At 39.2% G+C, this 15,815-nt stretch overlaps 1 protein-coding gene across 4 annotated transcripts; it reads right to left on the bottom strand.

Annotated features, from left to right (window-relative positions):
* Positions 1–825: 825 nt before the first annotated feature.
* FAM161A (FAM161 centrosomal protein A) lies at positions 826–13,536 on the bottom strand. Of its 4 annotated transcripts, none has more exons than XM_087938424.1 (7): positions 13,163–13,536; positions 11,903–12,138; positions 8,676–9,839; positions 5,233–5,400; positions 4,967–5,066; positions 4,453–4,616; positions 826–1,320 (listed from the first exon to the last, which is right to left on the bottom strand). In XM_087938424.1, exons 1-7 carry the CDS (start codon positions 13,295–13,297, stop codon positions 1,083–1,085), a joined length of 2,205 nt encoding a protein of 734 aa, XP_087794550.1. In that variant the 5' UTR covers positions 13,298–13,536; the 3' UTR covers positions 826–1,082. The 4 variants fall into 4 exon arrangements, with proteins under 4 accessions (XP_087794550.1, XP_087794648.1, XP_026568628.1 ...); XM_087938522.1 differs by lacking the exon at positions 13,163–13,536 and adding an exon at positions 12,922–13,031; XM_026712843.2 differs by lacking the exon at positions 5,233–5,400.
* Positions 13,537–15,815: the final 2,279 nt, after the last annotated feature.

The following is a 15,815-nucleotide window of genomic DNA, read 5'->3' as shown; positions in this document are numbered from 1 at the left end:
TGTTCAATATTGATGGATGGGTGGATGGTATTGTTCAAGAGGTTGATGATCATTATTATTCATAATGCTGACAATTATAATGGTATTTAGTAAATTACTTTAACAAATAAATTTTGGGAATGGATGCATAATCAAACTTGAAGGGGTCGATGAATTGAAGAACACCTGTTCTAGTAAAATTATTGTTAAGCCTACAAAGCATAAAACTGTGCAGTAATTTGGATTAGATTCATAAGAGATGCTTCAGAACTCATGGCAGCACAAACACAGCTTCTCTGCAACTGATTTAAGGCAGCTGTGTCTCTCTCAAAGATCCCACAACAGCTAGAGAAGCCTTGTTACACCAGCCAGACAGCTTGAAACAGGAACAATTACTTTGTGTAGTCTGAGGCAGGTGCACAATGCTAGAAAGTACTGTTCATGAATATTTAGACTCTACTTGTTCTTTTCCAATCTAATTCACAATGTATTATTTGTTAACAATACTTCCTTTTGACCAATCAATCTCTTGTTTATGGAAACAAACTATGTGGAAAATCCAGCATAACACACTGCGCATTTTCAAAAATCAATCACGAAATATTTGATCCTCCCAGGCCTATGGTTGCCAAAATTATATTTTGAGTAAAGGTGTGTAGCATTTACATATTGAAAAATGGCATTATCCATATAAGGAAAATGGAAGCTGAAACAGCATACCTGTGAGGCCATGGGTAATTTGAGGGAAGGTCAGTTTTGTAATGCTATTATTTTGGTTTATTAATTATTTCTCAGTGCAGTTCAATCAAGAACAATACCGAAGAATATTCAGTGTTGTAAAACATTCAGAATTCATGATTTGTTTTTGTTTTTTAAATATCACAAAGCAATCCTGATTTTAGTCAAAATGTACATCATTTGAAAAAGATCAAGAGCAAAATATAACAACACTAAGAACAATCAGAAAGGAATTCAAATGTGACGTGAGATTGTAAACGCTAGTTATGCAAGTAAGTAGGTTATGTAAATCAAGGATTACCTGTATTAGGTCCAATAAATAAATTATGAGCATCAAGACTCAAAGTAGTAGCAATATATTTTAATCAGCCCTCATAATCACTGGATTTTTCTACTGAATCTTTGTCATCATTTTCACTTTCATGCTCAGGAGTTTCTTGATCAGCATGCTCTGATTGAGTGGCAGTATCTTCATCTTCATCTTCTTTCTCTTCCTCTTTCTCTTCTTCCTTCTCCTCCTCCTCCTCTCCACTAAGCTGAGCTGACTGGGACTGGGAATTATCTTCTCCTTCAGATTCTCTTTTTTCTTCATGTTCATTATCACTGTGTCAAAGGGGGAAACAATAGGTCCACTGAATAATAATGTATTGCTTTAGAATAGTGGTTCCCAAAATGGGCAGTACCGCCCCCTGGGGGCGGTGGGATGCCTTAGAGGGGCGTTAAGAGACAAGTGGGATGGCAGTGGGGTGCTAAGAGGTGGCAGGGGTGCGTTCGAGGTGCCAGCCCTAGAGGCTCACCCCATTGACTGTTGTACCTCACCGGAACTGGCGCCTCCAATGCGGCAGCACGTTGGGAAAAGCTGCTGGCACTGCTTTCCCAAAGTGCCGCCGCTGTTGCATTCTGTCCATCTGTCTGTCCATCTGTCCATCCATCCATCCATCCATCCAAAAGGCCTGTCTCTTGGCCTGTCTGCCATTCTGTCTACCTACCTGCCTGTCTGTCTTTCTGTCTACCTACCTACCATATAGATCTATCTACCTACCTACCTATCTACCTATCCATACATCCATCTAAAAGGTATGTCTATCTTCCTGCCTGCTTGCCTGCCTGCTTGCCTGCCTACCTACCTATCTATCCATACATTCATCCAAAAGGTCTGCCTGCCTGCCTGCCTGCCTGCCTACCTATCTACCAATATAGATATATCTATCTACCTACCTACGTACCCATCCATCCATCCATCCATCCATCCAGAAGGTCTGCCTGCCTGCCTGCCTACCACCTACCTGCCTGCCTGCCTCTCTCTCTCAATCTATCTACCTATATATCCATCCATCCATGTTCGAAGCATTGGCCCCGTAGGCACATCGGGAAAGTAGAGCAAAGCCAGTCTCGAAGGGAAGGAGGGGAGGGAGGGAGGGGGAGAGGGAGAGGGAGAGGGAGAGGGAGGGAGAGAGAGAGAGAGAGAGAGAGAGAGAGAGAGAGAGAGAGAGAGAGCTGATGCATCAGATTGAATGAGGCCTAGCTTAGACTGAGGCCCTTTTCCACATTGAAACCTCTTTGGCTTCTATTAAAGCTTTGGGGACGAAACATGGTCAAGACTATCAGGAAGCTCTCACATTTTGTTGAGGCTTTAAACAGGATCCATTAGACCAGATCTCCACCCTAAAAATTACTTTTCCCCAATGTATTACAGTGCCAATTCTGAAGAAGGCAAAACCAAAATGTACTGGTAAATTACAAGAACACACACACACTCCCTTCTAACCCTGCTGGAGCAGGTGATTGGACTAGAATAGATATCTCATTATCTTTCTCCCCCTCCCTCTTTCCTTCTTTATTTCTTTTTCTTTCTGTCCCTTCCTTCCATCCCCACTTCTTTGTCTGTCCCTTTTTCTTTCTTTCCCTCTTCTCTTTCTTTTCTCTTTCTCTTTCCCTCTCTCAGGCTCACCACTTTAGATCAGGGGTCACCAAATTTTTGGACCTCAGGGACTACCAAACTTATAATTTTAAATCCAGAGACCACCAATATGAATTTTGACTGACGGTGGCGTTCTGGCGTTGATGGGAGAGAGAGAGAAAGAGAGATCTGATCCAACCTTTCTCTCTCTCCCTCTCTCTCACACACACAGGCAGGGGTGGGATTTAGACCCCTGATCTAAAGCTGTCAAAACTCCAAAACAGGTCAAATAGCTCTGGGGAGGCCAGTCATAAATTAGAACACTTGCTAAACAACCGGCCATTAAGTAAGGACCACTTGTATTTGGTTTGCTAGTCACCTGGCTACACCCACCCAGTCACGTGACCAGCAAGCCACGCCTACCCATTCACTTGACCAGCAAGTCAAGCCCTCCAATTAGGCCACGCCCACAGAAATTTGAATCCCACCCCTGGGTGGGGGACACCGAGGATGAGTTTGTAGCACCAAGGGTGCGGTGGACTTAAAAAGTTTAGGAACCACTGCTTTAGAAACACATTGGATCTGGGAGTATAAGCAATAAGGTCCCCTTTTCAAACTCAGCAAGTAGTTTTCACTGTTTCAGGGGCAAACCAATAATTTATCTAATTTTAAACTGCTGAATGTTATAAGGGGTAGAAAAAAGTAAAATATTTAACAGGAGTGAACAATTTATTACATTTTTATCCTGCTTTACAATTTAAAAAAGGCTGTATAAGATAGACTTGACTTCAAGCTTATAAACTGGAATGAATTATATATGGGAAATTGATCTTTTTCCAAATTTTTATTCTATCCAGTTTAAAGAGTACAATAAACTTTTTTCCAAATGTAAAAACATATACTCAAATAAATAAGTAAATATAATACACAAAAAAATGTGCAGTCATGTTTATGTTTTTATGTTTTGTGTTTTGTTTGTGTATGTTTGTTTATTGAAAATTAATAAAAAATTTATTAAATAAGAAATGTGCAGTCATTCATGGTGTTTTTATGTCCCTGAACAATCAGCTATTAACTATGTTTAGCAAGGAAAGAAACAATACTGTACATTGGTGGTCTCCAACCTTTCTGGCTTTGTGCAGCTCCACTTGCACAAGCGGTGGATTTGTGCACTCACACAAATGGAGCTGCAAGCAGGAGCTGCAAGCATTCACACAGCCCAGTTCCAAATGGGTCACAGCCCGGTGCTGGGCTGTGCCCAGGGGATTGGGCCCCCTGCCGTACACTAATTCATGGAGAGCAAAACAAGGTAACTCTTCAAGAGTTATTTATCGGTTATTGACAGATTATGCATTCTTCCTCTGAAAGGTCAGCTTTTCCTAACCACAACCAACTATATACCCTGTTTCTCCAACAATACGGCCTCCCCCAATAGGAAGTCCCAGCATGTTTTATAGGCATGAAATGAAATTAAGCCCCTCCCCCAGAATTAAGGCCTATATTAAAACATGCAAAATGGGGGGGAATGGTGGGGGGCTTGCCATTAGGAAGTACTTTTGTTGCACACCTGGATATGGTGCTGCCTGCGTTGACCCCGATACGAAGTACCCCACCAGTGCCGAGGTCAACATCCAAGCCGTCGCCACCCGCCCAAAGAAGCAAGGGGGGGAATTAAGTCACCCCCAAAAAGACGGCCTAGCCATTTTTTCGGGGCTCAAAAAAAAATAAGACCCAGCCTTATTATATGAGAAACACGGTAAACATTTCATATTTAGAATAAAACATATTAGGAAGCTCAAAAATAGTATTATAATCTTCCAAGCTAAAATATCTACCTTTCTACATTTGCTGCCAAGCTTTCAAAACTATTACTGTAGGAAGAATCCTGCAAAAACTCTTCAGTAACAGTTTGGCCTTTCTTTGAAATAAAGTCTCCACACAGTCCCAGCTCTCGCAGCAAATCAGAATAATGCTTCGTTGTTGCTAGCCGTGCATTCTTCTACATTTAAAAAGAAAACAAAATTAACACATCTGAAAGATATCTCCAAGTTTAAAGAAATCACTCTATTTCTTTATATCTCTTGTGTTTCTAAATGTCTTTTATTTTACAAAATAAACGATTCCAAATCTGCAGGTCACTTGATTGAAATCTAAATAAATTGTTCAGACAGCTTTACATCTTGACATTTTTAATTTCTCAATTACAGCCTTAAGCTGGCAAACATATTATATATCCAGATTCCATGCTATCAGCTGCAAATGGCTTCTTCTGCTATCAAGGAGAAAAATATCACCAAAAGGTAGCAATTTAATGAATAGATATATAGAAATATTAGAGAGGTCAATAACCTGTGTCGCTTGTTCCAACAATAGAGGCCTCTTTTCCACCCTTTCTTCAATTTCTTCCAGTTCCTGCAGATACTCTTTCTTTCTCTGTTTTTCATGTTTCCTGTTTTTTTAATATACCATGACATGGAATTGGTATGGAATTTAAATATGAATCTTTTAGCAAAATAAAAATGGAAGGAGCAAGACTATATGGATCTGCCTACTATTACTAAACTATGGATAATGTATCTAAAGGGTCAGGAATCAGGGGATACATTGCAGAATACCTAAACAATTTTAACTTTGAGTTAAGCATCTTGGCTAGGCTCTGATGTGGATCATTTGCCTCAGCCCGAGTAGCTATAAGCCTTTGCAGCTTTCTTGCTCTCTCTCTTTGTTTTGCTTCTCTTCTTTTATGCTCTTCTTCGACCTTCTTTTTTTCCTCAGCCGATTTCCTGAATAAGAAAATAAACTTAAGTCTAGCTAATGCATAACAACCTTTGTGGCCCTCTTTCTCAAAATACCTGTATGGATCAATACTACAAGGTCACCTGCGGAGGCTTCGTCATTATAGTTGTGCTTTTAAAGTTGTAGCAACGTTTCAACAGAATCTCATCTGCCATCATCAGGCTTCTGTATTGTGTTCGTCTGTGAGTCAGACTTTTACAGTTATTTCAGTTTTAAATTTGGGGCTAGCCTACTGCTGTGCCAGAATGGTTTTTTCTTCATCCTGATTAGTTGGGAGACTGTGTTTATTGGTCTTGGAGTTTGCTGTGTTCTGCTTGATTGGTGTTTCTAATATCTTCTGTCTGTATAGTGGCTTTTTTTGTCTTGATTGGCTGGCAACATTGTGTTCTTGTATTGGAGGCTTTTAGTGCAGCTTGGCTCAGAGTAAATGGACGGCTATCATTTATTAGGAAGCTAGGTTTCATCTGGGTGCCTGGTTGAGGTGTGTTTGAGCTGGAGGTATCAGGGGGGATCTGTTTGTGCCCAGGTGTTTGCCTGGCTTGTGGTGTGAAGATTTTTTTGTTTGTGAGTGCAGGCTTCCAAATAACTGACAGTCTGGTGGAATCATCTCTTCTATTCATGCTTTCCGGTCTTTTTTTCAGTCTCTATGGCTTCTCCGATAATTCTGTGGCTGAGGTTTTCTATAGTGGCTAGGGTTTTGGTGCCATTGAAGTTGATGCTATGACCTGTGGCTTTCGTGTGTTGAACTAGTGAGGAAGTGTGTTCCAAATTTTTTACTGCATTTTTGTGTTCATCCAGGCGGGTACTTCTTCTATTGGTCTGTCCAATGTATGTGGCAGGGCATGATGCACAGGGGACTTCATATATGCTTTGGTTCATATATGCCTTGTAGGGCAGGACAGCTGTTCCATAGGTCTGTTCATCTTCTAGACATAATGGAGACCTAGAAGATGAACAGACCTATGGAACAGCTGTTCTGCCCTACATAAGAGGTACTACAGACAAAATCAGTAAGATACTACACAGGCATCACATCAAGACTGCCTTCAAAACAGACAGAAAAATAACAGCCATCCTAAGAAACCCCAAAGATAAAATTGACCTGGAAAACCAAGGCATATATGAAGTCCCCTGTGCATCATGCCCTGCCACATACATTGGACAGACCAATAGAAAAAGAAGTACCCGCCTGGATGAACACAAAAATGCAGTCAAAAAGCTGGAACACACTTCCTCACTAGTCCAACACATGAAAGCCACAGGTCACAGCATCAACTTCAATGGCACCAAAACCCTAGCCACTATAGAAAACCCTAGTCACAGAATTATTGGAGAAGCCACGGAGATTGAAAAAAGACCTGAAAGCATGAATAGAAGAGATGATTCCACCAGACTGTCAATTATTTGGAAGCCTGCACTCACAAACAAAAAAAATCTCCACATCACAAGCCAGGCAAACACCTGGGCACAAACAGATCCCCCCTGATACCTCCAGCTCAAACACACCCCAACCAGGCACCCAGATGAAACCTAGCTTCCTAATAAATGATAGCCGTCCATTTGCTCGGAGCCAATCTGCACTAAAAGCCTCCAATACAGGAAACACAATGTTGCCAGCAAATCAAGACAAAAAAAGCCACAAAACAGACAGAAGATATTAGAAGCACCAATCAAGCAGAACACAGCAAACTCCAAGACCAATAAACACAGACCAAGACTCCCAACCAATCAGGATGAAGAAAAAAACCATTCTGGCACAGCAGTAGGCTAGCCCCAAATTTAAAACTGAAACAACTGTAAAAGTCTGACTCACAGACGAACACAATACAGAAGCCTGATAATGGCAGATGAGATTCTGCCGAAACATTGCTACAACTTTAAAAGCACAACTATAATGACATGGGAAAATACCCGAACAAAGCTGAATACCATATCTATATCTACATCTATTCCAAGCCTACACAGGTGACCTTGTAGTATTTGGTACATGAACCTGAATCTGCTGCCAAATTAATTCTGTTGTGATTGGCAAATCTTTCAGCCCCATCAAATTTGGTCTGAGGTGTCAAACTCAATTTCATTGACAGCCACATCAGCATTATGGTTGGCCTCAAAGGCCAGTTGCATGTGAGACTATGTATCATATTAGTTCAGAAGTGCATTATGTCTAAGTCTGGGGGCTACAGGTCATGTGATGGTAGTGGTCAGTCTCTCCCAGCAGGTAGGTCACATGATGGGATGGTATTCAGGTGGCTGATCGGCCCTTCTTCCTCTCTCTCTCTCTCTCTCTCTCTCTCTCTCTCTCTCTCTCTCTCCTCTCTCACTCTCTTGCACTGCCTGCTGGTTCTCCTTCCACAGCTTCTGCTCCTTTGTTGGTTCCTCTGCTTGCTTCCCTTTCACTCCAACTCTTCTCTCCCTCAGGCTTGCTTCACAGAAGCCTCTCCTCCCTATCGCCTTCTGTCCCTCTTGCTCCTCTACTTTTCCCGCCAAAACTCCCTCCTTTTATCTTCTCTCTCCCCGCCTCCATCTATTCATTAGAAACAAACAGTGTGAAGAACTGGATCCACATTGCTTCCTTGAATTTCCCCCGTTTCTTATAGATTTGCAATGGCTTTTAGGGTCCTTTTCCTTATCTCAGTCTGCTGTTTTCCACTGCTTGGATTTAAACAAAAACTATTTTCCTTTCAAAAGAGAAGCAGAGTTGAGAGGATTTCTATGGCCTAAATTCTGGTAAGTGGTCACTCGTGCTTGAAATAAAAGATGTACAGGAGATAGATACAGAGACAAAGAGATAGAGATAGATACATATACACATACAAGTACAAATATTGATGTAGATGATATAGATGTATGTGTAGATGTACATGTAGATAAAGATATATTCAAAATGTTTGCAGCCTGGATGACATATAGACTAGGAGCTGATAGACTAGGATGAGAGGCTGGGAGTTTGAAGCATCAGTAAGGTGGTTTCACAACAAAAGCCACATGCCCTTTTCAACTCCAGGAACAACAGCAAAAATAGCATAAGTGGAACCCTCAAACACTAGGAAAAAATAATGCATTCTTTCTTTAAAAGCTCTCACATAGGATTTTTTTCACACTTGGAAACAGTCACAATGGCAATTCTGAAGTTGGAACATCCTTGACATGGAAACATTTTCCATACTCTTGTAAAACAGGTGTTTGTATTTTCAACATCTGCATGTTTTACTTACCACAAAGAATTTGGGATTAAATGCCCAGCATATTAAAGTCTTACCTTACAGCCTCTAGCCGTTTTCTAGTAGATGCTGTAGTTCTTGGAGATGGAGACAGTATACAGCCTGAAGGATATGAACTTGCATTCAAGGTTCGAGGGGGACATCTTGTAGAGACATAAGGCCAGCGTGTTTCTTTTAATGTTTTTTCATCCATGTCTATGTCCTCAAGAATTTTCTCTTTATTGGATGAAATATTTGGTGTACGGAGTTTGAAAGGTTCACTGATTGTGATACTTTTCACATTCTTATGTGTTTGAAGCTGCTTCTGGAATTTTTTATGTAATGTTTCAAAATCAGGGACTTTAACTTTGGTATTTGGCTTACATATTGATTCTTCACTTTGTTCAAAGCAGTTTTGAACAGGCCTAATGGTGCTTTTATTTCCTAATCTGCTATTGGGAAGTGATGAATTACGTAGGAGCTCTTCAGATCTAACTTGAATTCTAATGTCTCTATAGAGTTCTTCTTCCTTTAGTTTCTCTCTCATTTCTGAACTGGAAACAAATTTAGGAACTGGTTTAGCTTTAAACGTTTTTGCTTTTTTTTCTGGTGAGGAAAACTGCATCTTTCTCAGTTCTTTCTTTTGCGCTTCTCTTTCAATAAATTGAAATGGCTTTTGTGTAGCCAGAAGAAAATTTCCTCTACTTTCTCTAAATGACTTTCTACGTTCTTCATTTTCCTGCATTATTTCATGATAAAGAGGGACAAAAACATGTGCAGGTACCGGATTAGCTCGAAATTGTTTTTGACATTCTGCCTCCTCCTCTAATTGTTTCTTCAACAAGTTATTTTCCAGCTCCATGAGTGACTTGGACTTGATGTTCTGTTGCTTCCTTTTAGCTTCTCTAATAGTCATCTGGAAAGGTTCTGGTACTGTGATCTTTGGGAACCATTTTTTCTTTTTCTTGCTTAGCTTCAAAACATTTAATTTGGGTAAAATAGTTTTAGGGCAGAGTGAATAATCCTCCCCAAAACAGCCATCCCATGCATTTTCAGTCTTATCCAGTGATAGTGATCCAACATCACTGTCACTTGTTTCTAGCTCTAGTTTTTCATCAGTTACATCAGAGAAATTTAATGAATGGAATGAACTGTTCAGATCAGATGCAGAAAATGATCGATGCATGTTCTGAAGTTGAAGTGGTTTAGTTTCCCATGCTGATCTAAACATAACACAAATGTAATGCTTAGTTGTCTAGTAATGGCACAAATTAACCTGATTTAGTAATAGTTGTGGAATCTCTTGTCAAACTGAATAAAAGAGAATGTATAAAATAATTATTTGTTTATGAATATATTAACCTTTAGACTACAAGAATACCAATTCTAAAACAATGTTAAACTGGTTTCTGATTCATGTACTCCTTTCTCCATATTTTTCTTGGAGGACAAATATGCCCACTATCAGGCTATAATTAACAATTATACTTCTAATAAAATTCATTAATCCAACTGATAAAACGTAAATCTGGAAATGTGAAAATCACAAACAAAATAAAAAAAAGTTATAGTAATTCTTTTAAGGAATGTTTGGATTGTTTTGGACTTTTAAACAGAGAGCAGGAACTGCCAAAATGAAAACTAATAAACATTCATATAATCAGGCATTACATCTATTCTTAGATATTTTTATAGATTTTGATTGGCCACTGTAAGATACGGGATAAACGTGATGAGCCTTTAATCTGATCCTTCTGGACATCTCATACTCTCCTAATATTTACACTTTATACATGTTGCTAATATGTATAATGACAAAAACAATGCTAAGACAATACTTAATTAGGGTTACAATTACTTTTATACCTATGATGAAGAGCCAGTTTTTAGTTACGGCTTCATATTATATATTCAGTTTTAATACCAGTCAAAGTCACAGCCAATAGTATGTTTAATCACACTTCAAAACAAAAATGGAGGAGAAAATATAAGCAGTCTGATTCCCTCTTCTGTTTTTCTTTAGAACTGGTCAAGAAATCAGTGTTGTTAAGCCTTCACTAACCTATAAAGCCTGAGAAAGATAAATAATTACTGAATTTTTCACACTATAAGACGCACTTTTTCCAGATAGATCGGATCGATCCTCGCCATCTGGAATGGGCCAAAAATGGGATGTGCGGAGGCAAAAAATGGGGCACGCAGAAGCAGCAATAGGCGGCGGCAGTCAGTGGCGGATGGGCGGCAGCGAGCCCTACAGCCTGGAACAGCTGATCAGTGGTATTCTGGGAGCCTGATCCAACCGCCAATCAGCTGCTTGTGCTAAATCAGATTGTGCTGAAGCTGACCAGGCTGTTTGCTGCAAGGAGGCAAATTGCTGGGAGGCAGATTTTTTTTTCTTGTTTTCCTCCCCATAAGCTAGGTGTGTCTTATAGTCTGGAGCGTCTTATAGTGCAAAAAATACAGTATCTCTCAGTGATTCATTTTACTCTTGCTTACCTAACCAAATCACACTGAGTTAATTAAAGATTAAATGTTTTTTAGGAATTCTGAAATCCTGATACATATTTCCCAATTTTGCTATGGTTTTCAGGTGAGAATCTTAAATTCTTCCAGAATATTAAATAATATTCCTGATTTGAGAAGTACATTTCCTGCTGGACAAGCTTTTTGGAAAATTATAGAACGGCAGGAAAAGAAATTGTTGCCTCTTAATCTATTTCCTAAATCAGGGCTGTTAAACTCAAGCCCCGCAGGTCGGATGCATCACATGCTGGCCACACCCATACCGTTTAGGAAAAGGAAAAAAGTTGTGATAGTCACGTGACACCACCATAACAGCGTGAGTTTGACACCCCTGTCCTAAATCAAGGATCCATCTCACTGTAAATTGCAAGAGTGTAATTCTGGCTGGTATAATTTTCACATCTGTATGTTTCACAAATAATGATACTTTAAAACAAATACTAGCTATTAAAAGCAAAACATTTAGAAAATGCAGAAAAATTAATGATTTACTAATAATTTTTAAAAAGACTAGAAACAAATAATTTCAATCTTTCTTCTGGGTTTTTTTTTCTGTACCTGGATATAGTTCAGGCTAAGGTCATTGTCTACAAGAGCTAAGGATTCTTTTTAGTTTTATTTTCCATCAGACATTTTTATATTCCTCTTATGTATTTAACATATTTAATAATATCTTGTTGCAATGATCAATGCATTTAATATATACAATATATACATTTTGAGACAAAAGATAATTTTAAGTGTAGATTATTGTAAAAATTACCTGTAAGTCTTAGAATAAACCACATCTGTGTTAGTTAAAGGTTGAACATCTTTTAGAAACAGCTTATTCTGATACATTTCTTCCAATTTTGCCATGGTTTCCAGGTGAGCATTCTTAAGTTCTTCCAGCTTTAAATAATATTCCTGATTCGAGAGGTACATGTTTGAGAGATCTAGCCAATCTTTACAATCAGCACACATGATGGAACTGTATTCTCTCTCTGGACTTAAGGATTGCTAAAATAAAAGATGGTCAAAGTTTGTTTTACTTCTGTTTGAAAAAGATATATTTATTAAATTACTGGCAATTTAATAAGTTTGGTGTCCTAAAGGCAGTTAAGAAACATATAAGACTTCTCTATTTGCTTGGATTTGCAGAGTAAAAAGTCCTGGTGCTGATTAACCCAAATTACAAACTTGACAAAGCCTAAAATCAATAGATAATTCTGGATGGCAAATGGTTCAAAATTTCCTGCAAATTAGTACAGAATATCTCCTATATCATATAAAGGTCTGAAATCTGAAGCTCTTCCCAAATACAGGCGAATTTTGGAACAGGCTTCCAATGCATCAATGAGTGTTGTTTTTTAATCAAAAGGGATTTAATACAACAGTAACATAATCACCCAAATCTGTCAAGTCTACAAAATTGAGTTCAGTGCTGTTAACAGCTGCAAATGGTGCGAAGGCATTTTCATTAAGAAAGTTCGGAATGCAAAGGAAAAAAAATCCAGGATCTTGGAGGTGAGGAAAAGACGAAAGAAATATTTTCTTTCTAAGAAGTTTTGGCTTGATAAGGTTAGAATCATTCTCATCCAAATGGATAACCTACATGGGATTCAATTAAAAACTGAACGTGGGGGTAAAATTAGGATTGGGCGAGGCGCTTTAAAGGAAGGGAAGGCTATAGTTAAAGAGGACGGCCAGGATCAAGGTGGATGCATCAAGTTACAGTAGCACCGAAGGCACCGCTGGGATTGCTGAAGGGCCACGTTAGGGGCAGTTCAGGAGAAAACCTACCTGCGTAGGTAAGAGCAACTTGATGGCACCTAATCGCCATAATTAAGCTATTGTCACGCGATGGCTGGCGCCACTTTCTATCCGGATGGGAGAATGACCCGAACGAGCCAAGGCGGCGAGGGGGATTTGAACCCCTATTTCTTGCAGAAATGCCGTCTCTCAATTCCACGCTCCAGCCACTAGGGAGCAGCAGCAGCAACAACAACCCGCGGATGGCGAAGACGGTCCGACAGCCACCTACCTGCCCCACGCCATCTTTAAGCGAGGCTCCTTCTGGTACCCGTTCATAAAGCGCCGCCGGCGCCTTGGTGCGCGGGTTCACCGGCGTATGCAGGCAGGAGGCGGTAAGCAAAGCAGCTCGGTGGGATGAGTCCATGGGCTTTTCAAAGGACGGGAGGCCACAGCTAGCTCCTTGCTAGCCTGGTTACCAAGCCCCTTCCCTGCGTGTTTGGTTGCTACGGCTACTTGGCTTAGAGTCTTCAGACAGCTACGGCAGAGGTAGGGAACGATGGCCCTTTTATGACTTATGCACATGCTGGCTCAGGAACTCTGGGAGTTGAAGTCCACAGGTCAGGAAAGGGCCGTCGCTCTCCACCTCTGCCCTACGGCATCCCGAAGAGGACATCAACCTCCCGGTCGTGTACAAAGAGGCTTCCCCACTGTGCAATCTGTTTCTTGGAATTCTTCATGTTCTGAAACCTCTCCCGTCTTTTCCCACGTTAAGAGGCATCTGGAGAATTTCCGAACACAATGGGAAAAATCTAGAACCGCAACCAAGCAGTATTTTAATGGGACAAGGTTATCAAGTCCCATCAAAAAATTACTTTTTAAAAATTAGGATCACTGAAGTGTTTTTAGAAGTATTAGAAAACGTAATTACGTCATTTTCACATTACATTCTAGAGATGTTAGCTCTTAAACAAGGCATGGTACTTAGCCTGGTGTGCCTTCTGCCAAAATAGGATCCAAACCAGAAAGATATTTTTTTTATTCAGGACCGTATTTTTACAATGTAAAGATTAAAATCACCCCATACTGTATTTCCCATTTTATAAAAAGCTGTAGTAAATAAGTGGTTTATAATCACTAATACAAATTTTCAAGTTACCAAATTCCTGGCCAAATATTTAAAGTAACTAATTATTTGGCTACTGTCAATAATTTAACTCACACAGATTATGTCAGTGAACTTAAGTCACCACTCAAGAAAATTACAATTTGAAGCTGCATTAGTTTCTCCATTAATGAAATCCCTAATCCCAAAGGAAATATACTAATGGAAATGGCTTTGTGCCATTTTAAAGAACTACACTTTCTATTTAGGGGCTGCTTCAAATTTCATCATATTATCCAGGCCGTTTTCAGAAGCAAATTCTTACTTTCCCAAATTAAAAAAAAAATGCTTAGATTTAGTCTCTAAGTTATATTCAAGAGGTGGAAGGTGGGGAACACCTATATAAACCTTAACTTTTAAATCAATTCATATAACATTAAGTGATCGGTTAATGCAGTGATAATCTAGTTAGCTGTAAGCTTGCGGTATTGTGATTTATATTGCAATCAGCTTTATTTACTGTAAACCCCTGCTTAGTTTTCAGCTTATCTTTCATTTTAGTGTATTGTGCATTGACTCCATCATTCACTTGTCAGCCATTTGATGAACAGAGCTATCAAACCTCTAGTGTGTAATATACTGAGTTAGAATACGTAGCTTACCTTACAAAACATGTTCAAATCTGAAATCTGATATGAAAAGTACTGAAATAGTACAACGCTCATCTACCATTACTGATCACATCTGGAAGTATGATCAAAACTGAATTCCCGTGCTTTCAGCACAATTTGAAAAAAGCAACTGCCATGAAGATTTTAAAATATAAAAAGGTAACGTATTTTTATTGTCGTTTAGGTATATTTCTGCCTATTCGGTATTCAAGTTTTAACTATAGGTAGTGGTCCCTTAGTGACCATTCACTGAGCAACCATTCAAAATTATAATGGTATCTAATGAGACTTATGACTCATTCTAGAAGTTACAGCTGTTGCACTGTCTCCATGGTTAGACTTGTTAATTCAGGTCCTTGGCCACTGTCATACAATTACATCTGTATCTGGTAGCCACATGATCACCATTTGCAATCTTCAGTGCCAACTTAATTGGGAAGCCTACAGGAAGTCACAAATTGCAGTCACATCACCATAACTTGTGCTTAACTGTGCATGATCTGCTTAATGACCACAACCAGAACTTACGTCATAAATTGACACAGTCACATAAATTTGTGCTTTACAACCATGCTGCTTAGCAAAGGAGTTACTGGCCATTAACTGAGAACTATCAGTATAGTGACATAATTGAAAAACATTAAGATCACAACTGAAAATAGTTTGTACTACACTCTTAAAATGTGAATTGAGGTAACTGGTTAAAAATCAGGTAGTAAAATATTTGTTTTAGGAAGTTCCCTTTATTTATGAACTCATTCTGTTTTAAAATTCTACAAAACATATTTTCTCAATAATATTTATCCCAGTTCAATCCAAAGGATAAACCAAATGCAGAATACTGTTCATACTAAATTATGAGCTCAAAGAGTTCCTACTGAAGGCTAGTATCTTGCAATGTTTTCAGCCCAACACTTCAGAAATCAATGTAACAGCACATAATCTCCTAAACAGCTTTGTTCAAGAACTTTATTGCTAAAACTACCAAAGAGGCCAGAGAAGCTGACGTTTCCACAAGCAGCATATGGAAGTAAATTTTTGATACCAAAATGATACACAGGCAATGATATCACACAAATGAAATTATTTTCTTGTGTCCTGATGTCAGAATACAAGTCATGGTATTTGTTTCATGTCATGACGTGTGGTGATTTGCACCTATTCTCCCT

The sequence above is a fragment of the Pseudonaja textilis genome, chromosome 1, assembly GCF_049901715.1.
Source record: "Pseudonaja textilis isolate UNSWEBS1 chromosome 1, rPseTex1.2, whole genome shotgun sequence".
Taxonomy (NCBI): domain Eukaryota; kingdom Metazoa; phylum Chordata; class Lepidosauria; order Squamata; family Elapidae; genus Pseudonaja; species Pseudonaja textilis.
This window is presented reverse-complemented; position numbering and strand designations above follow the sequence as displayed.

What these genes read in the sequence shown, in the direction of transcription:
- FAM161A (XM_087938424.1), bottom strand. Translation starts at nt 13,297, where the DNA reads ATGGACTCATCCCACCGAGCTGCTTTGCTTACCGCCTCCTGCCTGCAT. An exon ending in TCAAAGTTAAAATTGTTTAG is followed by an intron (nt 5,067 to 5,232) that starts GTATTCTGCAAT and finishes TTAAAAAAACAG; the next exon opens with GAAACATGAAAAACAGAGAA. An exon ending in TTGGCAGCAAATGTAGAAAG is followed by an intron (nt 1,321 to 4,452) that starts GTAGATATTTTA and finishes CCTTTGACACAG; the next exon opens with TGATAATGAACATGAAGAAA.